This window comes from Hyla sarda, chromosome 9, assembly GCF_029499605.1.
Source record: "Hyla sarda isolate aHylSar1 chromosome 9, aHylSar1.hap1, whole genome shotgun sequence".
Lineage (NCBI taxonomy): Eukaryota > Metazoa > Chordata > Amphibia > Anura > Hylidae > Hyla > Hyla sarda.
Window position 1 is genome coordinate 93,450,488 of NC_079197.1, and position 27,134 is coordinate 93,477,621.

A 27,134-nucleotide genomic window follows, 5' to 3' on the forward strand; every position below is an offset into this window, starting at 1 on the left:
TAGGAGACTTTTCTCTTTCGTAAGTGGTATTTAATGAGACTTCATAAATTTGAAGACGTCTACAAAAATGGCTCTCATTTTCAAGCCTTTTGCTATGCTATAGATTTGCAGCACTGACGAACAAACGTCTAGAAAATGCTGGAAAAAAGAATAATATCTAAAAGTATCAGAAACCCATCCCTTAAAAATGGCAAATAAGTGAAGGCCATTGAATTTCCTTTGACTAAAAACCCCAAGCTATTTTATTTCTCTTTAAAGTATTTCTTCAAAGTGACAACCCCTGAAATAAATCATATCCAGAGCCACTTAAACTAAATCACAAAGGCTTGAAAGATATTTGAAAATTGGCATATTCTGATTCATACCGGTCACTCTAACTCTGAATTCCAATTCTTCTATTAAATTGTTATTGTAGGCCGTTGCATGATTCCTGATATCTACATTTGCATTGACCATATGCAAAATTCAAAACCCATCACATAATGTTCTATTCTGGATGTAATGTGTCATTACATTTATTTTATTATACCATTATTAAGACTTGGAAATCTGTGAAAATATGCATATGTATTGAGGTGATATCTACAGAAGCTGCCTATACATGAATACATAGTGGCTTCAAATATGCAGAACTTCAATCACTTGTATTTAATGATGTGACCTTAAACTAACATATACAGCTTATGTGCTGATAGGAATTTTCATCACTGCTTTACTGTATAAGAATTTGTTGTGCTTAAAGGGGTACTCCGGTGAAAACCTTTTTTTCTTTTAAAACAACTGGTGGCAGAAAGTTAAACATATTTGTAAATTACTTCTATTAAAAAATCTTAATTCTTCCTGATCTTATTAGCTGCTGAATACTACAGAGGAAATTCTTTTCTTTTTGGAATGCTCTCTGATGACATCATGAGCACAGTTCTCTCTGCTGACGTTATTATAATAATACTAACGCTTTATTTATTGTTGTCCTTAGTGGGATTTGAACCCAAGTCCACAGCACTGCAAGGCAGCAGTGTTAACCACTGAGCCACCATGCTGCCCTTAGCATACATCTGCTATGCATGGTTGCTAAAATGGACAGAGATGTCAGTAGAGAGCATTGTGCTCGCGATGTCATCAGTGTTCCAAAAAGAAAGGAATTTCCTCTGTAGCATTCGGCAGCTAATAAGTACTGGAAGGATTAAGATTTTTTAATAGAAGTAATTTACAAATATGTTTAACTTTCTGCCACCAGTTGATTTAAAAGAAAGAAGGTTTTAACCGGAGTACCCCTTTAAGGTAACGCATGCTACTGTACTTTATATGTTAATCTGGGGGAAAAGAAAGAAACCAGTCTAAAACTTTTATCAATCAATCTTACATACTACAATAGATTTACTGTGGCACTACAGTGATATTATTTTGAAGGTTTATTTTAACCCCAAAAGAAAACCACTAAACTTTTACCATAGTTCTTGAATAGATATAAATTTTGATATAAATGCAAGAGTGCTGTCACATATGTCCAGCAATCTGGCTTAGTTTCCCCCTGGATGGAAACTGATAATTGAACTGACCCCATTTATTTGTATGGCACAATTCTGATTCATTCTGAATTTCAGGGTAATCATACACTGCTCAAAAAAAAGGGGGACATTAAGATAACACATCCTAGATCTAAATGAATGAACTAATCGTATAAAATACTTTTGTCTTTACATAGTTGAATGTGCTGACAACAAAATCACACAAAAATGATCAATGGAAATCAAATTTATCAACCCATGGAGGTCTGGATATGGAGTCACACTCAAAACCAAAGTGGAAAACCACACTACAGGCTGATCCAACTTTGATGTAATGTCCTTAAAACAAGTCAAAATGGGTCTCAGTAGTGTGTGTGTGGCCTCCACGTGCCTGTATGACCTCCCAACAATGCCTGGGCATGCTCCTGATAAGGTGGCAGATGGTCTCCTGAGGGATGTCCTCCCAGACCTGGACTAAAGCATCTGCCAACTCCTGGACAGTCTGTGGTGCAACGTGGCATTGGTGGATGGAGAGAGACATGATGTCCCAGATGTGCTCAATCGGATTTAGGTCTGGGGAACGGGCAGGCCAGTCCATAGCATCAAGGACTTCCTCTTGCAAGAACTGCTGACTCCAGTCACATGAAGACTAGCATTGTCTTGCATTTGGAGGAACTCAGGGCCAACCACACCAGCATATGGTCTCACAAGGGGTCTGAAGATCTCATCTCGGTATCTAATGGCAGTCAGGCTACCTCTGGCAAGCACATGGAGGGCTTTGTGGCCCCCCAAAGAAATGCCACCCCACACCATTACTGACCCACCGCCAAATCAGTCATGCTGGAGGATGTTGCAGGCAGCAGGTAGCGGTCCTGCTGCTGAGTTGTTGCTCTCCTACGGCCACCTCTATGTCTCCTAATGTACTGGCCTGTCTCCTGGTAGCGCCTCCATGCTCTGGACACTACACTGACAGACACAGCAAACCTTCTTGCCACAGTTCGCATTGCTGTGCCATCCTGGATGAGCTGCACTACCTGAGCCACTTGTGTGGGTAGTAGACTCCGTCTCATGCTACCACCAGAGTGAAAGCACGGCCAACATTCAAAAGTAACCAAATCATCAGCCAGGAAGCATAGAAACTGAGAAGTGGCAGTTGTCACCACCTGCAGAACCATTCCTTTATTGGGGGTGTCTTGCTAATTGCCTATCATTTCCACCTGTTGTCTGTTCCATTTGCACAACAACATCTAAAATTTATTGTCAATCAGTGTTACTTCCTGAGGGGACAGTGTGATTTCACAGAAGTGTGATTGACTTGGAGTTAAAGTGTGTTGTTTAAGTGTTACCTTTATTTTTTGAGCAGTGTAATAGTATTTTTAGCTGGGAATTGGGCTCGGTCATCTGGGCTGTCCCCAGTACTAATTGACAGATCTCTGCCTGATAATTTAGGGCCACATTCTCGACTGAAGATCAAACTATGACTGCTCTGAAATGGAGCAGATGTTGAGAGTGAATCATATCATTATATCAGGGAAGCTTGTTAGATAGTGACCTGTTTTCTTTAATAACTGTGTAACTTACTCCCTGTACTTGTTCCAAGCAGAGGGGTTATTATTATATACACACTATGACACACTATACTACTAATACCCATGGGATATACTATGAATGATAGTTTAGGCTCTCACTGCTGGGCTTCCCACCTACTGGGAAAATTCAGGGCTCAGTAACACTGTGTTGCAGTCCCAAATAAGGAGCATACACAATTAGGAGGAAAGGGCTGGTATAGCTATTGGTACAGACTAGAGCCCTGTGCGGGACTGTTTTCTTAATCTTTCTTCTGCTGGATTTCTGACCATTACTGCCCACTCCCGCAAACAATCTGTCACAGCTTTTAGAGATAGTGGGGGAGATTTATCAAAACCTGTTCAGAGGAAAAGTTGCTGAGTTGCCCATAGCAACCAATCAAATTGCTTCTTTCATTTTTCACAGGCCTCTTTAAAAATGAAAGAAGCAATCTGATTGGTTGCTATGGGCAACTCAGCAACTTTTCCTCTGGAGAGGTTTTGATAAATCTCCCCCAGTATCCCCTGTGCCATTTAATTACCTCTGTGCCATTTCATTTCCCTCTCCTGCCATTTCATCACCATCTTGTGCTATTTCATCACCCTTCTGTGGCATTTCCGAGGTTTGAGGGACTGCGCAGGATTTTTCGACCTCCCTGCAAGTTTTTTATTGGGTCCCACAAGCAGTCTATTGTAACTTAGTTAAAAAAAAGGCAAATTATAAATAAAAGATGCAGATGTTGGAACCATAAAACCAAAGCAAACACAGACAATTACAGAGAACAGCACTTTGCTAGAACTCGGTGAAATCTAATGTTACCTAATTGTTATTTATACATTTAATTCTGTTGGATCTACAGTGCTTTTTGCCTACTAATGCGGTGCCGGAGGCTCGTGACATCACGAGTGACGTCACGCCCTCCCTCTCAATGCAAGTCTATGGGAGGTGGGCACTACGGCCGACATGCCCCCTCCCATAGACTTGCATTGAGGGGACGTGGTGTGACGGCACGAGGGGGCGTGGCCATGACATCACGAGCCACCGGCACCGCAGCCGACATTCTAATCGAACGCCTAGTGCTGAAGGGAGGTTGCAGGGGTCCCAGCAGGACCCCCGTAATCAGACATCTTATCTCCTATCCTTTGGATAGGAGATAAGATGTCTAGGGGTGGAGTACCCCTTAAAAGGAACATTCTGCATAAAACCAATTCATTGCTTTATGACCAGTACAGGATCTAAGGTGACAGTACATGACCAAGAGAGTCAAAGAACATCAAATAGAGAAATCGATCACCGCCAATGTGTTTATTTACAAGGCATAACAGCATATATACTTTTTATGGACTTTTCCTATAAATAATATCATTAATAATGCCAGAATTACCTTGGCTTGGATCTTCCACTGCTTTCCTTTTTCTGCTGCTATGGCTGTTGTAGTTTAATCTTATTTCCTGTGTACAGTCTTGGAGAGTTTCTCTTGAGTTGTACGATTGTCTAGGCTTTCGCTCGTCTTCACTTTCTTCTGAAGAGCTGGTGTAAGCAAGATCCATTTCATGCTTAATTTTTGATAATGGTTGGTAAGGCTTGCTGTCCATTTGCTCCATATTTCATTAAAATGATTATTTCACAGTCATGGAGCACTGTGTGCACTAAAACACAGAACTGTTCCTGCAAAAAAGAAAATCAGAATATCAACTAAAATATTATAATTTATGATATTATATAATATAAAAAAAACTGTACATTGTTTAAATGCATTGAAATGTATTGTTTCAATAGAATTGACATGGATGTCAATGCTGTCTTTCACTATGCACAGATCTACTATTAGGCTAATACAAGTTTTACAATATTCCCAGACCAATAAATAGGCACCAGTCTATGCATGGGAGATAGTTCAAATAACTTTCACTAAAATTAAAGTACACATTTATTTAACATATTTTCATAGGTAATAAAGTACATATCTGGTTCCTAACATGGTGACCTTGATTTCACAAAAGTGAATTGCAACTCTATAGACCACAGTTCGCTGGTCCACCACCCCCAAAAACTAGTGAACTTATAATGAAGATTTTATTTTCATAGGTTTCAAGTCATTGTGTTTGAGAAAATATATATAAAAAAACTCCTTTAGATTCATTTGCAATGATTTTTGTTATGATTAAGAGCCTATACCCAAAACTCTTGCAATCTTGCTCTATTACTGGATGTATTCACTATTTTAGCCTGTGTGAAATAAAGCGGAGAAGCCTGTTGAGCTAAAGCCTGCTGTGTTAGGCAATTTGGTTTCTTATATGGATACTAAGTAAAGATGAGTGATACACGTATGAGTGAGCTGAAATTGTATGTATATGTGTGAAATTGTACAAAATACTTTTGAGAAAGTCATTTTTTTTCCATAACAAAAAAAATAAAAAATTTTAAGTGAGCCAAGCCTGGCAAACCCGGTCTTGCTCAGAATTTTGGGGGGATAGCGGCTCTCACAAGCCTGGAAAAGGCAATAATAATAGTAGAAGTAGAAGTATTGCTGTGTCCAGTTGGTGCATTTTAAATCCCAGCCAGCTCAGCAGTGTAACTGCAGAATGAGTCCATAAAACCTATTACATTACAAACTAAGCAAACTACTAAGTATTGGACTGACCTCCGACAGTGACCTGTCACCTGCATTACTGTGTCCAGTTGGTGTACTACAAATCCTAGCAGTCTCACTGCAGAATGAGCCCATAAAAGCTATCTCATTGCAATACCTCACAAGTTGAGCAAAGCAGTAGGCTGAACTGTATCTGATAAAACAGAGTAAGGCATAGTCAGGGTCCGAGTTTAGGAATTACAAATCTATGTAAGCACATGCAACAGCATTATAAGGTCTGGCTAGAAGTGCACCACTAGTGCACCAATTCCTGTTGTCAGCTGGTAACTACTTTGTCTCATCCACCATTGCCTGATTTCTACTGGCTACTACAACTACCAACAGTCCGCCACTGCCTGCTGTCCACTAGATACAACAACTACCACTAGTACAATAGTAAAATTGTTTAACACTAAACAATAGGAAAAATCCATCACATGTCACTTGTTGGACACAGCACCTATTGCTACTAAGGTAGAATTTAAATTTGATTGCAAATTATTAGAAGTTTTCGTATGCCTATTGAGAAGGCACAGCTACCTCCCTACTGAAGCCAATACAACAACCCCATCTATCAGGCGTTTATAGTAAATCCAGCAAATACAAAATTAATATATGAAAATTAGTGTCCCCCCTTGAGTCACAGTTTTGTATGCTTTTTAAATTACTTTTATTTAAATAAAGATTTTAAAAAAAATTACATAAAATATAAGCTTATAAAACACAAAGAATTTAACTAGTATTAAAATGTGTCCTGCAAAGAATGGTTTACTACTGTATATGATGTTTTTAGATGTATAGTTCTTTGTGTCAAATCCCTCTAATCGACAGCATCGTGGCTTTTTCTCGTAAACATATTTCAATATAGAAAGCCTGGTAGCTTTAAAGCCCAAGACCAGGATGCCTATAAAGCTCCACTGCTGTATCCATCATACCGACTGAAAATAAACTGCATATGACATAAGGATAATGGGCCAGATTATAAGAAAGCACAGACCTAGCAGAATTCACATCACATTAAAGAAGCACAGTGTAATTCTTAGAAGTCTGGCAACACTTTTTCCCCCTCTTACTTTGCTCAAGCTCCACTTGTGATTGCCAAGGCGCTTCACATGATCAATATCTAGTTGGCCTTGTCAGATAGATGATAAAGGCTCATACAAGTAGAGCTAAGTGACCTTTGTTCGACTGACTTAATGTTTTTATTCCACTAGAGATGCCTCTTCTTCTGACCTTTCTATCAGTTTACTGTCAAGCAAAGCTTTCTCATTTGTACTAAGCAACTGTATGAAACAACATAGTTTTGCAGATTTTTTCCTGGCAACTGTGCACATTAACCAAAAAATAAAAAAAAATAAAAAAAATATATGTAATGGATGAAAGGGCTTTTTGATCAACTTTTTATCAGCACAGAAGGGTGGCTGAAATAGTGTCTTGGAATATAAAGGTCACAGAATAACTAGGCTTCTGGAAGAAAAAGAAATATGAGACATTCTTTTGTATTACACTTCTAAGCTGATCATGGACAAAAAGATTAGAGTGGTAAAAGAAAAAAAAACATTGCCTCTATACTTGGCACACAATGTAAAAGTATTATTATTAATTTTATTAAAATTAGCTTTAAAAAAATGCTTTAAAAAGGGCTAAAGGGATGTGGGTTAGGAGCATCCTAATCACACCGCTTAAATATGTTTCACATCCATCAGCATTACATTTACTCCCCTATTCCTAGCATTAAAGGGGTACTTCTTTCCCAGACATCTTATCCCCTACCGGAATAGGGGATAAGTGTCTCATTATGGGGGTCCGGTCACTGGAAACCCCCCCTCCCTGGTGAGCACCCTCCATATATCATGCCCCCTTCACATACGCCCCCTTCCCGGGTAGGAGATCGAGCTGGGGGGGGGGGGGGGGGAGGGGTCGTCTACCAGCAGTCGGACCCTCCACAATCAGACATCTTAGGAGATAGGATGTCTAGGACCTCAATACCCCTTTAACACCCTATTTGCAAAAAAGAAACAGGAGGTAAATGCAAGAAAGTTAAAACATAGTTGAAATCAGGCCACCCAAGGACATAATATGATACAAAAAAAACTCTTAAAATGCAGTTATTACATGAGCACTGTCAGTTTCAAAAACTTTTCAAATGTCGTACATCTTGGCAAAACATTAAACTTTCTTATCTACTTGATAAGAAACGTTTATTTCCTTTTTTGTAAAACTCATGGCTTACCAATTCATGGCTTTGTCCAAGCTGAAGCACAGGCATGGGCAAAATCCAGTAAGTTATGGTGGGCTAGCACTTCTCTGTGCTGTCTGATAGGACAGGAGAGAACAAAGAGGAGTACTATAAGACAGGAGGGAGCACAGAGAAGTACTATCAGACAGGAGAGACCCCCAGAGGAGTCCTATCAGACAAGAGAGAGTACAGAGGAGTACTATCAGACAGGAGAGAGCACAGAGGAGTACTATAAGACAGGAGGGAGCACAGAGGAGTACTATCAGACAGGAGAGAGCACAGAGGAATATTATCAGACAAGAGAGAGTACAGAGGAGTCCTATCAGACAAGAGAGAGCACAGAGGAGTACTATCAGAGAGAAAAGAGAGTACAGATGAGTATTATCAGACAGGAGAGAGTACAGATGAGCACTATCAGACAGGAGAAAGCCCAGAGGAGTACTATCAGACATGAGAGAGCACAGAGGAGTACTATCAGACAGGAGAGAGCACAGAGGAGTCCTATCAGAAAGGAGAGAACACAGAGGTGTACTATCAGACAGGAGAGAGCACAGAGGAGTACTATCAGACAGGAGAGAGCACAGAGGAGTCCTATCAGACAGGAGAGAGCACAGAGGAGCACTATCAGACAGGAGAGAGTACAGATGAGTATTATCAGACAGGAGAGAGTACAGAGGAATACTATCAGACAGGAGAGGGCCCAGAGGAGTATTATCAGACATGAGAGAGCACAGATGATTCCTATCAGACAGGAGAGAACACAGAGGTGTACTATCAGACAGGAGAGAGCACAGAGGAGTCCTATCAGACAGGAGAGAACACAGAGGAGTACTGTCAGACAGGAGAGAGTAGAGAGGAGTATTATCAGACAGGAGAGAGTACAGAGAAGTAGTATCAGACAGGAGAAAGCACAGAGGAGTGCTATCAGACAGGAGAGAGTACAGAGGAATACTATCAGACAGGAGAGAGCCCAGAGGAGTATTATCAGACATGAGAGAGCACAGATGATTTCTATCAGACAGGAGAGAACACAGGGGTGTACTATCAGACAGGAGAGAGCACAGAGGAGTCCTATCAGACAGGAGAGAACACAGAGGAGTACTGTCAGACAGGAGAGAGTAGAGAGGAGTATTATCAGACAGGAGAGAGTACAGAGAAGTACTATCAGACAGGAGAAAGCACAGAGGAGTGCTATCAGACCGGAGAGAGCACAGAGGAATACTATCAGACAGGAGAAAGCACAGAGGAGTGCTATCAGACAGGGGAGAGCACAGAGGAGTACTATCAGACAGGAGAGAGAGCACAGAGGAGTACTATCAGACAGGTGAGAGCACAGAGGAGCACTATCAGACAGGAGAGAGTACAGAGGAGTATTATCAGACAGGAGAGAGTACAGAGAAGTACTATCAGACAGGAGAGAGCACAGAGGAGTACTATCAGACAGGAGAGACCACCAGAGGAGTCCTATCAGACAGGAGGGATCACAGAGGAGTGCTATCAGACAGGACAGAGCACAGAGGAGTACTATCAGACAGGAAAGAGCACAGAGGAGTACTATCAGACAGGAAGGAGCACAGAGGAGTACTATCAGACAGGAGAGAGCACAGAGGAATGTTATCAGACAAGAGAAAGTACAGAGGAGTTCTATCAGACAAGAGAGAGTACAGAGGAGTCCTATCAGACAAGAGAGAGCACAGAGGAGTACTATCAGACAGAAGAGAGAGTACAGATGAGTATTATCAGACAGGAGAGAGTACAGATGAGCACTATCAGACAGGAGAAAGCCCAGAGGAGTACTATCAGACATGAGAGAGCACAGAGGAGTACTATCAGACAGGAGAGAGCACAGAGGAGTCCTATCAGAAAGGAGAGAAGACAGAGGTGTACTATCAGACAGGAGAGAGCACAGAGGAGTACTATCAGACAGGAGAGAGCACAGAGGAGTCCTATCAGACAGGAGAGAGCACAGAGGAGCACTATCAGACAGGAGAGAGTACAGATGAGTATTATCAGACAGGAGAGAGTACAGAGGAATACTATCAGACAGGAGAGGGCCCAGAGGAGTATTATCAGACATGAGAGAGCACAGATGATTCCTATCAGACAGGAGAGAACACAAAGGTGTACTATCAGACAGGAGAGAGCACAGAGGAGTCATATCAGACAGGAGAGAACACAGAGGAGTACTGTCAGACAGGAGAGAGTAGAGAGGAGTATTATCAGACAGGAGAGAGTACAGAGAAGTAGTATCAGACAGGAGAAAGCACAGAGGAGTGCTATCAGACAGGAGAGAGTACAGAGGAATACTAGAGCCCAGAGGAGTATTATCAGACATGAGAGAGCACAGATGATTCCTATCAGACAGGAGAGAACACAGAGGTGTACTATCAGACAGGAGAGAGCACAGAGGAGTCCTATCAGACAGGAGAGAACACAGAGGAGTACTGTCAGACAGGAGAGAGTAGAGAGGAGTATTATCAGACAGGAGAGAGTACAGAGAAGTACTATCAGACAGGAGAAAGCACAGAGGAGTGCTATCAGACAGGAGAGAGCACAGAGGAATACTATCAAACAGGAGAGAGCACAGAGGAGTGCTATCAGACAGGGGAGAGCACAGAGGAGTTCTATCAGACAGGAGAGATAGCACAGATGAGTACTATCAGACAGGTTAGAGCACAGAGGAGTACTATCAGACAGGAGAGAGTACAGAGGAGTATTATCAGACAGGAGAGAGTACAGAGAAGTACTATCAGACAGGAGAGAGCACAGAGGAGTACTATCAGACAGGAGAGACCCCCAGAGGAGTCCTATCAGACAGGAGGGATCACAGAGGAGTGCTATCAGACAGGAGAGAGCACAGAGGAGTACTATCAGACAGGAAAGAGCACAGATGAGTACTATCAGACAGGAGAGAGTACAGAGGAGTATTATCAGACAGGAGAGAGTACAGAGGAGTATTATCAGACAGGAGAGAGCCAAGAGGGGAGCTATCAGACAGGAGAGAGCACATAGGAGTACTATCAGACAGGAGAGAGCACAGAGGAGTACTATCAGACAGGAGAAAGCCCAGATGTACTATAAGACAGGAGAGAGCACAGAGGCGTCCTATCAGACAGGAGAGAGCCCAGAGGAGTCCTATCAGACAGGAGAGAGCACAGAGGAGTCCTATCAGACAGGAGAGAGCACAAAAGAGTCCTATCAGACAGGAGAGACCACAGAGGAGTAATATCAGACAGGAGAGAGTACAGAGAAGTACTATAAGACATGAGGGATCACAGAGGAGTGCCATCAGACAGGAGAGAGCACAGAGGATTACTATCAGATAGGAGAGAGCACAGAGGAGTCCTATTAGAGAGGAGAGAGCACAGACGGGTACTATCAGACAGGAGAGATCCCAGAGGAGAATTATCAGGCAGGAGAGAGCACAGAGGAGTACTATCAGATAGGAGAGAGCACAGAGGAGTACTATAAGACAGGAGAGAGCACAGAGGCGTACTATAAGACAGGAGAGAGCACAGAGGAGTACTATCAGACAGGAGAGAGCACAGAGGAGTAGTATAAGACAGGAGAGAGCACAGATGAGTACTATCAGACAGGAGAGCACAGAGGAGTACTATCAGACAGAAGAGACCACAGATGAGTACTATCAGACAAGAGAGCACAGAGGAGTACTATCAGACAAGAGAGAGCACAGAGGAGTCCTATCAGACAGGAGAGAGCACAGAGGAGTACTAAAAGACAGGAGAGACCAAAAAAATACCTTTATGAGATTTCTGTCTTCAAATATCTTCAGATTTGTGAGGTCAAAGGGGGTACTACAGTACTTTAAAATTTATCCCCTATCTGCAGGATTGGGGACAAGTGTCTGATTAGGGGGGAAGGGGGTCTGACCACTGGCATCCCCTGCAATCATTAGAATGGGGCTGTGGCTCTCCCCTGCATGAGCGGGTCAGGATGCACACTATGCAGTGTCTATAGGAGTGCAGAAGATATCCTATATAAGTACAAAGCTTGTGTATCTCTTGTGCTCCCGTAGACAGAGCATGGAGCGTGTGAGACCCACCGCTCCATTCGCAGGGAGAGACGGAGTTGACCACTGGAGTCAGACCACCTGCAATGAGACACTTATTCCCTTATCCTGTAAATAGAGAATATTTTCTAAAAAAAAACAAAACAGGATTATCCCTTTCAGTCTATAATTGTATACATTGCAGTTGTAAAGTTTTTAGACCCTTTCACTTTTGCACAATTTGTTACGTTGCGGACAACATAAGGAAAATAATAAATAACATCAAAATTCTGGACTCAAAAGTCCATAATCACAAAATGAAAACAGAATATTAAAAATCTTAGCTAATTTATTATAAAAGCAAAACTAAAATAATGCTTTGATGTAATTATGCAGATCCTTAGTTGAAGCTCCTTTGGAAGTGATTTGTAGTGTAATTGATGAAGGACACCAATTTTAAATAACTCTTGCCAAGGCATCTGTAGTTCGATTTTTCCGTCTGATATTGTCTCACAGGTGGACCACAATCTGTCGCTAGACTAAACATATTTTGTCTGATTATTCTCAATGTAAACTCCTCTTCTGGATGCCAGAACTGGCAAATAGAAATCTTCTGCTCCAGCCAGTGATGCCTAAAGGTATTTATATACAGGCAGGTGTATGGGAAAATGAGACACTAAAATTGTTTTAAAATAATCATGCCATCTCTAAGGCATACTATCTAAGAGGAGAACACATGGATTGACAGATGTTGCAGGCGTAGTAATAGTTCCCAGAATGCAGTCATAAGGGAATGCTTGTGGTTTTACATGTCTCCAGTCGGTGCCTTACAATCATTGTGTACTTTGAGCATTATTATTATCCAACATAATCAAAACTTTAACAAATGTTCCTTAGTTTACATGTTAGGTTGTATATGTAAAACTTTTATGGCACCTTTGCTTCCTTTAGAGTTTGCTATTGTGTTATTTTCCCAATCATCTGTGCCTTTTTATCTGCCATAACACTGACTTCTCTACAGTGTAAAATAGTATCAATATGGATAACAATGAACAACAGCGACAATGTCGACAATGTACATTTTGTTCACAGTGGATTCAGATTTGATCCGTTCATAAACAAAAAAACTAAAATAAAAGACAGAATGAGAATCTCTACAGCTTATGTAGTGACAGGAGTTAGGCTGGGTTTACAAACAATATTCCAGCCAGTATTTGTATTAGTCTTTTTAAAGACGGGTCCAAAACACAGAATTGAGTGCCAAACCTTCCTTTATATATATATATATATATATATATATATATATATATATATATATATATATATATATATATATATATATATATAAATATATATATATATATATATATATATATTTTTTTTTTATAAGTATCACTTCCACTTAGAAAAAATATTAAATATTACATGTAGATAGAGGACTGGTTTGGTAATAAAATGAACCAAAAAGTTTGATATTTGCCTACCTTACCCCCCAAAGTTACCATTTCAGTACCCTCCGGCGCCTCCCTGTTTGTTTCTTCTCATTGTTACATGATGTAATGTCTCAGCAGCCATCAGTCAGGTAATTATTCAGACTATTATTAATATCTGTGATTACATTTTTACATTACTGCGTATTGACACCGTACAGTCAGGCTTGATATCTCCTTCCACCTGGTTTTTGTCGTGAGCTGCAGATATACTTTGCACTTAGACTACAGAAGCACAGCACAAGCACAAGGGTAGAATAGGCCATCAAGTAAGCTGACAAAAATCCACTGGTTGGGAGGGACACAGCACCCTGCACTACACACAGGGCCAGCGTTAGAGCATGACAAAATGGGCAATTACCGAGGGCCCCTGTCCTCCAGAGGGGCCCCAGCGGCTGCTAGTGTTTGTAGCTGGGGGAGGCAGTGTAGCCTTGCAGCCAGCAGCATTCAGGATTGAGCCTTGCTGCAGAGTTTATTTACATAGTGCTGGCAGTGAGAGGCTCCTTTAACCCCCCTCTTTTCCCCGTCTCCTCCTCCTGCTGCTGTCGCACAGTTTACCTGCCTGTCAGCCGACGATATGTAAGATAGTCTGCTGGCTCCAGGAGGCATGAATATCTAGAAGCTCCTGAAGTATTTAATGCACCCAACCAGCCTTCAATAAAAGTAAGTAGATGTAATGTGTAGATGTACATGTGTGATGTAAACAGTTCATCTGTTACATGTATTTGTGCATAGTGTGCTGTATGTGTGTGTAATGCAGGTATGGATTTACACATGTATGATATATGTGCGATTGAGTATGTATGTGTTGTATGTATGTATGTATGTGTATATGTATCGTTTTCTTTCATATATATGTGATATACAGTGGTGCATCTGTCACTATCTGTCCCTAGGCCTACCTAAGGCCCAATTAGCAGAATAACGAATGGGGGCACTCATGGGGTTGATGCAATATAACGCTTCTACTGGAGCTAGGATATGCAGGTCGGCTATACCTCCACATATGGCGGTTTGGGTGTCCTGATAAGGCGACCACCTGCGGGGTGCATATTAAGAAAGTTGCAGTATCATAAATAGTGAATGAAAGAAAGTAGTACGCACTCACCGCTAGGCTTCGGTCGTTAGTCCGTGGAGTCCGGGAACATGGGTGAAGTCGGCGTCTTCTAGGAGCGCTCGGAGGCTACATCAGAGGCCAGATGAAGTGGGTTAATACTGCGAAACTACCAGTGTAGCCTCCGAGTGCTCCTAAAAGACGCCGACTTCACCCATGTTCCCGGACTCCACGGACTAACAACTGAAGCCTAGCGGTGAGTGGGTACTACTTTCTTTCATACACTACCTAAGGCCCAACCCTAGTGCTGCAAATATCGCAGCGGTGGCAAAATCTCATGGCACTAACATTTTATATATATATATATATATATATATATATATATATATATATATATATATGTATGTTCAATGTGTGTGTGTATGTTCCAGCATTACTTTCAAACGGCTAAAGATATTAACATGTAACTTAGTACACATGATACTTATATGTCAACAACAAATATAGGATAGATAATTTAACCCTTACTCACCCCCATTTGCCAGGGCCAGGCTTTTTGTTTAAAGTCCCATACAAGTCTATGGGAAATATATGTTACTGCATAACTTCCAAACGGCTGGAGATATTGCGATAATACTTGGTCACATGTTATTTATATGTCCACTTAAAACATAGGATGGTTAATTTAATCCTTAACTGCCCCCATATGCAAATCTATGGGAAATGTATGTTCCCACATAACTTCCATATGACTGGAGATATTTCAATAATACCTGGTACATATATTACTTATATGTCAAATAAAAATATATGATAGTTAAATTAACTCTTACCTATACCTTTATATAAAAGATGTATTTTTGTTTCAAGCCCCATGCAAGTATATGGGACTTCCACTACCTTACTCCACAAGCTCCGCTCTGTATCTCCTGGTGAATGTGTCAGTCTGGCTTGCACGCCACACCCCATCTCACAAATACACGCCCACTGTTTAAACCCCACCCCTTTTATTCTCACCCCTTTTCGTGCATCTGTCTGGCTTGCAAATCACGCCCAATCCCTCAAAATCACGTCCCCTTCAATTTTCAGCTTACAATATCTTCATCACAAATCAATCCCACCTGAGGACAGGATATGAGGACAGGATATGAGGATGGGATATAAGGACGGGATAGAAGGACGGGATAGGAGGACGGCATAGGAGGATGGCATAGGAGGACGGCATATAAGGACGGGATATGAGGTCAAGATATGGGGACGGGATATGGGGTCGGGCTATGAGGATGGGATATAAGTACGGGATATGAGGTCAAGATATGAGGTCGTGATAGGAGGTCAGGATATGAGGACGGGATATGAGGACAGGATTTTTGTTTCAAGACCCATGCAAGTATATGGGACTTCCATTACCTTACTCCACAAGCTCTGCCCTGCATCCCCTGGTGAATGTGTCAGTCTGGCTTGCAAGCCACACTCCAACTCACAAATACACACCCACTGTGTAAGCCCCACCCCTTTTATTTTCTACCCTTTTTGTGCATTGGTCTGGCTTGCAAATCACGCCCAGTCCCACAAAGTCACAAATCAGTCCCACCTGAGGACAGGATATGAGGATGGGACATAAGGATATGAGGCAGCATATGAGGATGAGATATGAGGTCGAGATATGAAGACGCAATATGAGGACGGGATATGAGGATGGGATATGAGGTCAAGATAGGAGGACGGGATATAAGGACTGGATATGAGGACGGGATATCAGGACAGGATATGAGAACAGGATATGAGGACGGTATATGAGGTTCAGATATGAGGACGGAATATGAGATCAGATATGGGGTCATGCTATGAGGACGGGATATGAGGAGGGGATATGAGGACGGGATATGAGGTCGGGATATGAGGACGGGATATGAGGATGGGATATGAGGATGGGATATGAGGATGGGATATGAGGTCGAGATAGGAGGTCGGGATAGGAGGTTGGGATAGGAGGACAGGATATGAGGACAGGTTATGAGGTTGAGATATGAGGATGGGATATGAGGTCGGGATAGAAGGTTGGGATAAGAGGTTGAGATATGAGGATGGGATATGAGGTTGAGACATGAGGGCGGGATATGGGGTTGGGATATGACAACAATATATGAGTAATGGATCAGAAGTCAAAAGCTCCCTCCTCTGTTGGTTTTCCTCCCCAACAAGGATTAGGAAGGAAAAAACGGGAAACACTGGGTACTCAGCTAAATATATATATTTATCATTATCAGTGTTTCCCAACCAGGGTGCCTTCAGCTGTATAGGCTGTTTGGGCATGCTGGGATTTGTAGTTTTGCAATGGCTGGGGCATCCTGATTGGGAAACACTGATTCATGCAAGTGTGTGTATATATATCAATGTTTTGCAACCAGGGTGCCTCAAGCTGTTGGAATACTGCAAATCCCAACATGCTGAGATTTGTAGTTTTGCAACAGCTGGTTACACTCTGGTTGGGAAATATATATATATATATATATATATATATATATATATATATATATATGTATATATTTTTATCTTTCCTATGATATATACGCACAGTAGTGTATTTCGGGGGGTGTAATCCAAACTTCTTTCCGGTTGTGTCCAACCATCCGGCGTCAATATTAAGACGCTGAATGATTGTAAACTGTCCCTTTCAAATGAACGGGACCAGTTCAAGCATCAGGAAGGCAAACAATGTGAAAGCCAGCTCACCCGCCCCGGACAGTAGAGCGCGGATCCAGGTGCTGGACGGCACCAGCCAATAGCAGGAAAATGAAGGAGATCGGATCCATCTCGATGCAGGTAAAATCAGGTTTAATCCATAGGACAACAGTTCAAGCATCAGTTTCCCTCCAGTGCATGCCTGCAGGGTGCCAGCGTATTGCTGGTATCTACCACTATATGTTACTGTATGTGAGAATAATGGTCTATGTATCATGGTTTTTATTTAGGAACAATATAGCGGTATTGTGTGTGTCTAGCAAATATTGTGTGTCTACAGGGACATTCGCTTTGCGGCTTGTGCTCCTGATCTTTTAACCCTTTCAGGACTCAGCGTTTTTCTGTTTTGCACTTTTGTTTTTTCCTCCTCACCCTCTAAAAACCATAATGCTTTCAGTTTTCCACCTACAGACCCATACGAGGGCTTTTTTTATGCGCTACCAATTTTACTTTGTAATGACATCAGTAATTTCACCACAAAATCTATGACAAAACCAAAAATAAATTATTTGTGGTAAAAAAATAAAAAAACACCATTTAGTAGTTTTTAGTGGCTTCTGTTGCTACACAGTGCACTTTTCAGAAAAAGTGACATATATTTATTCTGTAGGTCATATGGTTACAAGGGTACCCAATTTATGTAGGTTTTATTTTATTATAATATTTTAAAAAATACAATTACATGCACCAAAATTAATATGTTTAAAATTGGCATTTTCTGACCTCTATAACTTTTTTATTTTTCAGTATATGGGGATGTATGAGGGCTAAGTTTTTGTGCCATGGTCTGTAGTTTTTATTGGTACCATTTTTGTTTTGATGGGACTTTTTGATTGCTTTTTATAATTTTTTTTTTTTAAGGGTATACAAAATGACCAAAAATACATAATTTTGGACTATGGAATTTTTTTTGTGTATACGCCATATACACGGTTTACATAACATAATATTTTTATAGTTTGGACATTTACACACGTGGCAATACCACATAGTTTATGTTTATTTTGGTTTACATGCCTTATTTTTTTTCATGGGGAAAGGGGGGTGATTCAAACTTTTATTAGGGAAGGGGTTAAATCACATTTATTTACTTTTTTTTTTACACCGTTTTATAGTCCCCATAGTGAACTATTACATGCAAACTTCTGATTGCATACATGCAAACAGTGTTCAATGCTGTGCCATAGCATAGATCAGTGTTATCAGCACTCTGCTGATCCAGCCAATTTCACTGCGGCGGTCCGCACTGAGCTGCCGGGAACAGTTTTAGTTTCACATTAGAAACGGCAATCAACTTTGATCGCCACATCTAAGGGGTTAGTGCAGGGCATAACCGCAATCGGTGATGTACGGCATTGGACATGGTTTCTGGCAGCGTCATAGCAGGGAAGTGGGAGCAGGGCATACAGAAATGCCCTGCACCCTTAAGAGGTTAATAAACTTGCAACACTCTTGGCATGCTACACCCTGAATTAACTAAATGTGACTGACTTGTGTGGTTTTTGGGGCCCCACTTTTAATTTTGCCTAGGGCCACAATTCTAAAACCGGCCCTGACTACACAGTTAACTGAGCCATAAGCTGTGCACTGTTCATTGGGTAGTGGTTCTAGGTTACTGTAGCTCGGCTCCTATTTAAGTAATTGCAAGCTGACCTGCCATAATCTGGTGCAACCATTATACAATAACTGGCGCACAGCTTCTGGCAAAAAAAATTGATGACTTATCCTGAGAATAGGCTATCAATAATTTCAGCACGCTGGTCAGGCATGTGAGCCGACCCTATATGCCACTGCAGCAGTGCGCGCAGCTGGTAACTTTGATTTAGAATCTACGAACTGTTACAGTACCAGGGTTCATGTTTCCTAGGAACTCTACACTGGATAAGCATTCTGAGCACTCACCCCGGCTGTAACTTAATGCAATAGTATAATCTTGCTGTAGCTAGCATTTGAGCATTTTAACTTGTGTTATGATTTTGCACCAATAAGAACTGTTCTACCTAGCCCTTGTATATTTCACTATTTCTATATATACCATTACTGATTTATTCCCCTGAAAATGTCGCAATCACTGGTGACAGAAACGTGTTGGGAAGTAAATTGTCCATTGGTGATCATTGAATGTGCCTGTGAGGTGCCTCTATGGTTCTAAATGGTTGCACTCCGAGACACTTGGTATATATAATTTGCCTGATATTTTTAGCAGCATTATTATGGTTTATAATCATCTTTAATATCCTTGGCAAGAATGAGCATACTAGTTTATTTGTGTTTTAGAAAGATCTTTTAAAAGATATGTTACAGTCCTTTATACCCGTTTGCACCCGTTTCATTTTTAATCCATTATTTTTGACGGGCAAAAGACGTTGAATGCAGAATTTTTTTGGCCGTCAACAATAACGGGTGAAAAACGGGACTTTTTAATTTAACATTGAAGTCTATGGCAAAAGGATGAGACTGTAATGTCACCCATTTGCCTCTGGTTTATACTATCCGTTATTACTTCTGAGCATGCTCAGAAGAGGTGAAATCAGCAGACTCCTGCAGTGTTGTGGGACTACTACTACTCCCATCATGGAACAGACTTGTTTCTATTATGGGAGTAGTAGTTCCCCCAGCTGCAGGAGTCTATATTAGTGTTTGTACTACTACCCCCATCATGGAACAGTCTGTTCCATGATGGGAGTTGTAGTACAGGGGCTGAGGGATTGATTGCACCGGGTCTCACTTCTGAGATCCGATGCAATCAAAAGTTTTATAAAGCAGAGGAGCAGGCGGCATGATCTGCAACCCTGCGATGTATCGTGTGTTTTTACTTTCATTTTCAAAATTCCCGTGCCTGGAGCCCTGATTGGCCGGTACTGAGGAGCCATTCAGGGCTCTCAGTGTTTTTTTTTTTAATTAAACATTGGGAGTGGCAGCGGGGGGCCATATCTATATTAAAATCTCTGTGGGGGGGCAAGATATATAGTGCTGCAGGGGGGGCAGACATATAGCCTATATATCTAGCCCCCCAGCGCATTTATAATATGCCCTCCACAGCACATTAATAAACATATGACCCCCACCGGCGCATTTATAAATATATATACCCCGCAGTGCATTTGTCATAATATGCCTCCGCAGCGCTATATGTGAAAAGTATATCTAGCAGCAGCGCATTGGGCCAGCAGCCGGCCAGTCCGATGATGCTGATACAATCCTTTTCATACATAGCGCTGCGGAGGCATATGTATATAGAAGCACTATGGGGGCAGTTGCTGCCATTGCAGTGCTTTGTATGAAAAGTATTGTATCAGCATCATCAGGCCTGCCGGCTGCTGGCCGATGCCCTGCTGCTAGATATAATTTTCACATATAGCACTGCGGTGGCATATTATGACAAATGCGCTGCAGGGGGCATATTAGAAATATGCTGGCGGCTAGATATTTAGGCTATATGTCTGCCCCCCCCCCCCCCCCGCAGCACTATATATCTTGCCCCCCACAGCTCTTTTAATATATATATGGCCCCCTGCAGCCAAACCTTGCTTGGAGCCCTGAATGGCTCCTCGGTACCGGCCATTCGCGGCTCCAGGCGGGGGATTTAAAAATGAAAGTAAAAACACATGGTACATCGCAGGGTTGTGGATCATGCCGCCCGCTTCCCTGTTTTATAACTTCTGATCGCATTGGGGCTCAGAAGTGAGACCCAATGCGATCAATCCCTGTACTACAACCCCCATCATGGAACAGACTCTATGATGGGGGTAGTAGTTCAAACACTCATTTAGCCTCCCCAGTCGCCTGCAGACTCCTGCAGCCAGGAACTACTACTCCCATAATGGAAACAAGTCTGTTCCACGATGGGAGTAGTAGTAGTCCTGGCTGTGGGAGTTTGTAGGTGGCTGACTTTTCATACTAACAGAGGAAAAACTGATGCAAAAGGATGCCACAGAATGTCATCCGTTTGCATCAGTTTGCATACGTTAGTAGTATAGTCCGTTTAGGAGGCAGTGACGGGAGAAAAGCAGGACAGAACTATACGGCCATGTGAATGTAGCCTTAATAGTTGTAAGATCATTACAAGAATTTTTGTACACCTGCATATATTTCACTTATCGAAAGCTATTATCTACAATACCTTCTATCTGCAGGTATTGCTTTGGTGAATGCTGGGCATAGTAGGATCTATTATACTTCTAACAGCGTATGATAATTGGTAGAAGTGCGAAGAATTTTTAATTACTACGTATGGTAATATTTTAAATTGAGGCTGAACCCACTAGTGAGAAGTAACACAGCTATAGCATCTGCTTTTTTTCCTATTAAACTTTGTTTGTAAGTTTAATGCATTCTTCAATTTTCATGTGCAGAATACATAGCATGACGCATCTGCCTCTTAGGAAAAGAGCAGCTTACATATGAAAAGCACAAATTAATTAGGCCCTTTGGTGCTTAGCGCCAAACAGATGGCTGAAATTAGATTATTTGTCCGTAGGAATTTTGCCATTGTATAACTAATAATATATTGTGAATTGACTTTAACTATAGAATACAGGAATCTATGCTTTAGACTGGAAGGTTTTACAGCTTAGAACTTCAAAAAATAACCAAAACTGTATTTCATATCTTAAAAATGGAAATATTTATTGTGCATATTCAAATGAGCACACAGCACAAGAAAAAAAAGAAAAAAAAAAAAAAAAAACTAACGCCTGCAGTTGTTTAAATCCACACATAGACATAACTACACTGAAGTTTATTTTTTTTTCTTGTAGCCCCAAACTCCCCCAGTTCGCCAGCATTTATGAGTTTCAGTGACCAATATGTCAATGGTGTGCTCACTGCTGTTCAGTTGCTAAAGGGGTACTTTTTTTCGACTGACAGAGGAAGTTATTTTCTGTTTGAATTTCTTTTCAGTCTGACCACAGTACTCTCTGCTGACACCTCTGTCCATGTTAGGAACTGTCCAGAGCAGGAGAGGTTTGCCATAGGGATTTTCTCCTGCTCTGGACAGCCCCTGACATGGACAGAGGTGTCAACAGAGAGTACTGTAACTTTCTGTGGAATATACAGCAGCTGATAAGTACTGGAAGGTTTAAGATTTTTAAATAGAAGTAATTTACAAATATGTTTAACTTTCTGGCACCAGTTGATTTAAAAAAAAAGTAGCTCTGTTTTTCAATTTTTCTATTTCTGGATAACCCCTTTACGTTCACACCACATTGTCAAATATTATTTCCACAGGGAAAGCTCCAGGATTTTTCTGAAGTTGCAAGATATTTTTCAGATTGAAAAACTTTTTATATGTTATTTAGCTTAGCAAAAAAAAAAAAAAACCTTTCTAATATATTTCAGCCTGCAGTGGGTGTGAATGCATGGTGAGTGAGGGCTGGCTCAACGCATGCCTCAGTCACACCCGTACTGAGCAGTGGATGTCAGAATGAGTAAGCAGAACAGAGGGATTTGTGAGCCAAATACACAAGCTAGAAAACCAAAAAGAAGAAAAAAGACAAATAAGGGGTGCTCCCTAGTGTAGAAGGTTCAAACAAAGAAACATGTAGGTAGGGACAGTGGAAAGACTGCTCACCTGGTGATGTTGAACACAGAGTTCAACACCTACAACTGTGTAGTGACATAAATATGTCTAAGTCCCTAGTAGCTGATAGAAATGATCGTGTGTCATAGAGAATATGGGCCATAAAGGACACCATGAAAAAGGGTAATTTGTCGGTGCTATACTGCTGTGAAAATAGGACTGCAGACCAGGTAATTAAAATAACAATGGAATGTATTAGTACATACATGGACAATAGTTAGAATCAGTCCCGGGAATGTGTTCACTCCGGGTCTGATTACTGGCGATCATGGGGATGGAGCATTACGAAATCACACGGGGGCAGAGCCGTGATGTCACAACGCCCTGTCCCCGTGATCGCCAGTAATCAGACACGCTCAGGGGACTGATTCTAACGGGGTGCTGCGTGCAAGATCACGGGGGTCCCCAGTGGCGGAACCCCCACGATCAGGCATCTTATCCTCTATCCTTTGGATAGGGGATAAGATGTTTTAGCGCCAATTTTATATTTGCATTTTAGTTTTTTCCTCCTCGCCTTATAAAAATCATATCTCTTTTATATTTTCATCCACAGACTAGTATGAGGGCTTGTATTCTGTGCGACCAGTTATCCTTTGTGATGACATCATTCAGTTTACCATAAACTTTATGGTGCAACCCAAAAAAAATATTTGTGTAGGGAAATTAAAAAGAAAACCGCAATTTTGGAAGGTTTCGATTTCCCGCCATACAATTGATGGTAAAAATGACATTTGTTCTTTATTCTGTGGATCAATACGATTAAAATGATACCTATGATTACCTACTTTTCTATTACTGTTGTGCTTAAAAAAAATCGCTAACTTTTTAACCAAATTAGTCCGTTTAAAATCCCTCTATTTTGACGACCTATAACTTTTTCCTTTTTCCGTATAAGCGGCAGTATGAGGGTTCATTTTTTGCGACGTGATCTGTACTTTTTATTGATACCACATTTGTGTATATAAAACTTTTATACATTATTTTATACATTTTTTAAATAAAATGTGACAAAAAAAAAGCAGCAATATTGTACTTTTTTTTTTTACGTTCATGCCGTTCACTGTATGGGATCATTAACATTATATTTTAATAGTTCGGACATATACGTACGCGGCAATAGCAAATATGTTTAGTAATTTTGGGGGTAAAATGGGAAAAAGGGATATTTTACATTTTTATTGGGGGAGGGGATTTTTTCACATTTTTTAAAAACTTTTTTTAATTCTTTTTTTTAACACTTTTTATGTCCCCATAGGGGACTATTTATAGCAATCAGTTGATTGCTAATACTGTTCAGTGCTATGCATAGGGCATAGCACTGATCATTACTATCGGCAATCTTCTGCTCTGGTCTGTTGGAAGGTATATCAGTGCTGAAGATGCCCGGAAGGCGGCTGAGGCAGGTGAGGGGACCTCTGTCTGCTATGTTAGCTGATCTAAACCCTGCGGCCGTGCCATGAGCGATCAGATCAGCATAAAATGTAGCCGTGCTGCTGCAGATGCCGTGATCTGTATTGATCACGGTATCTGAAGGGTAAATGGAAGACATCCGTGTGATCGCGGATATTGGTCATTACCGGCGGGTCCCTGGCTGCTATCAGCAGCCGAAACCTGCAGCATATGACCCGAGCATCACTCCAATGCTCGCGGTCTTGCACAGGACGTAGATAGCCGCGAAGTACCGCCGCATCAGGACATACATTTACGTCCTTGGTCGTTAAGGAGTTAAACAAATCTTTAGCAAAGAGCATACATTAAGTAATGCAATGGTGCAATAGCATTAAAGAGGTACGCCCCAGGAAAAAAAAATTCTAATCAACTGGTGCCAGAGAGTTAAAGAGATTTGTAAATTACTTCTATTAAAAAATCTTAATCCTTCCAGTACTGCTGTATGCTCCCCAGGAAGTTATTTTCTTTTTGAATTTATTTTCTTTCTGACCACAGTGCTCTCTGCTGACACCTCTATCCATTTTAGGACAGAAAGGGAATTCAAAAAGAAAAGAACTTCCTCTGAACCATACAGCAGATGATAAGTACTGTAAGGATTAACATTTTTAAATAGAAGTAATTTAAAAATTTGCTTAACTTTCTGGCACCAGTTATTAATAATAAAAAAAGTACCCATTTAAAAAGCATGCACCTCTCAGCCAGTGAACCCAGGAGACTCAGTAATTGGAATACAATGCATTGTGCATATGCAATATACAGACGGCCTGTCTGTCATCATCAGAACAACCTTTACTTAACTGTAGATTGCAGAAAAGCTTGTGATTTGCATGGTTATTAGAAGGAATATGCCAGTGTTTGCCCATATAAGGACCTTCATTTTCACTGTACAATTACGGCTGCATTATCAGCTACGAGAAGGAGATTTTGGCCCCTTATCTGCACCCTACTGAAATAAACAGCATTACAAGTTACAGTTCAGTAAGGGAAACTTTGTAGAAATGTTCACTTTTTTTCCTTTTAATGTTTTCTGTATCACAAAGAGCATGCAAATGTTCCATATTACGCTTGCTGCTCTCTGACCTCCAGATAGCAGGGCACATGTCACGATGCCGGCTGGCAGGTAGTGGATCCTCTGTGCCAGAGAGGGATTGGCGTGGACCGTGCTAGAGGATCGGTTCTAAGTCACTACTGGTTTTCACCAGAGCCCGCCGCAAAGCGGGATGGTCTTGCTGCGGCGGTAGTGACCAGGTCGTATCCCCTAGCAACGGCTCAACCTCTCTGGCGGCTGAAGATAGGCGCGGTACAAGGGAGTAGACAGAAGCAAGGTCGGACGTAGCAGAAGGTCGGGGCAGGCAGCAAGGATCGTAGTCAGGGGCAACGGCAGAAGGTCTGGAATCACAGGCAAGGAACACACAAGGAACGCTTTCACTGGCACTAGGGCAACAAGATCCGGCGAGGGAGTGAAGGGGAAGTGAGGTGATATAGGGAAGTGCACAGGTGTAAACACTAATTGGAACCACTGCACCAATCAGCGGTGCAGTGGCCCTTTAAATCGCAAAGACCCGGCGCGCGCGCGCCCTAGGGAGCGGGGCCGCGCGCGCCGGGACAGAACTGACGGGGAGCGAGTAAGGTACGGGAGCCGGGGTGCGCATCGCGAGCGGGCGCTACCCGCATCGCGAATCGCATCCCGGCCGGAGGTAGTAACGCAGCGCCCCGGGTCCGTGGAACCGACCGGGGCGCTGCAGTGAGGGAAGTGTAGCGAGCGCTCCGGGGAGGAGCGGGGACCCGGAGCGCTCGGCGTAACAGTACCCCCCCCCTTGGGTCTCCCCCTCTTCTTGGGGCCTGAGAACCTGAGGATCAGACTTTTGTCCAGGATATTGTCCTCAGGTTCCCAGGACCTCTCTTCTGGACCACAACCCTCCCAATCCACTAAAAAAAAAGTTCTTCCCCTGACCTTTTTAGAGGCCAAAATCTCTTTGACAGAGAAGATGTCCGAGGAGCCGGAAACAGGAGTGGGAGGAACAGATTTAGGAGAAAAACGGTTGAGGATGAGAGGTTTAAGAAGAGAGACGTGAAAGGCATTAGGGATACGAAGAGAAGGAGGAAGAAGAAGTTTGTAAGAGACAGGATTAATTTGACACAAAACTTTAAAAGGACCAAGATAGCGTGGTCCCAACTTATAGCTCGGGACACGGAAACGGACATATTTAGCGGAGAGCCATACCTTGTCTCCAGGGGAAAAAATGGGAGGAGCTCTTCTTTTCTTATCTGCGAATCTCTTCATGCGAGAAGAAGCCTGTAAGAGAGAATTTTGGGTCTCTTTCCATATGGTGGAAAGATCACGAGAAATTTCATCCACAGCGGGCAGACCAGAGGGCAAGGGGGTAGGGAGGGGGGGAAGAGGGTGACGGCCGTACACCACGAAAAACGGAGATTTGGAGGAAGATTCAGAGATTCTGAAATTATACGAGAATTCGGCCCAAGGTAGAAGATCTGCCCAGTCATCCTGGCGGGAGGAAACAAAATGTCGTAAATAGTCACCCAAGATCTGGTTAATTCTCTCTACTTGTCCATTGGATTGAGGATGGTATGCAGAAGAAAAATTTAATTTAATCTTGAGTTGTTTACAGAGAGCCCTCCAGAATTTAGACACAAATTGGACGCCTCTATCCGAGACGATCTGTGTAGGCAACCCGTGAAGACGAAAAATGTGTACAAAAAATTGTTTAGCCAACTGAGGCGCTGAAGGAAGACCAGGAAGAGGGATGAAATGTGCCATTTTGGAGAATCGATCAACGACCACCCAAATAACAGTGTTGCCATGGGATGGGGGTAAGTCAGTAATAAAATCCATACCAATC

The 27,134-nt window shown here is 41.9% G+C and overlaps 1 protein-coding gene across 3 annotated transcripts in view; it reads right to left on the reverse strand.

Moving 5' to 3' along the window:
- The window catches only part of TENM1 (teneurin transmembrane protein 1), an 876,412-nt gene that overhangs the window by 662,412 nt on the left and 186,866 nt on the right, over nt 1-27,134 (reverse strand). For all 3 annotated transcript variants that reach the window (XM_056539239.1, XM_056539238.1, XM_056539237.1), the window contains exon 3: nt 4,459-4,742. In XM_056539239.1, the coding sequence (XP_056395214.1) occupies nt 4,459-4,678 (220 nt within the window). In that variant the 5' untranslated portion in view covers nt 4,679-4,742. The remainder of the gene's footprint in view (nt 1-4,458; nt 4,743-27,134) is intronic.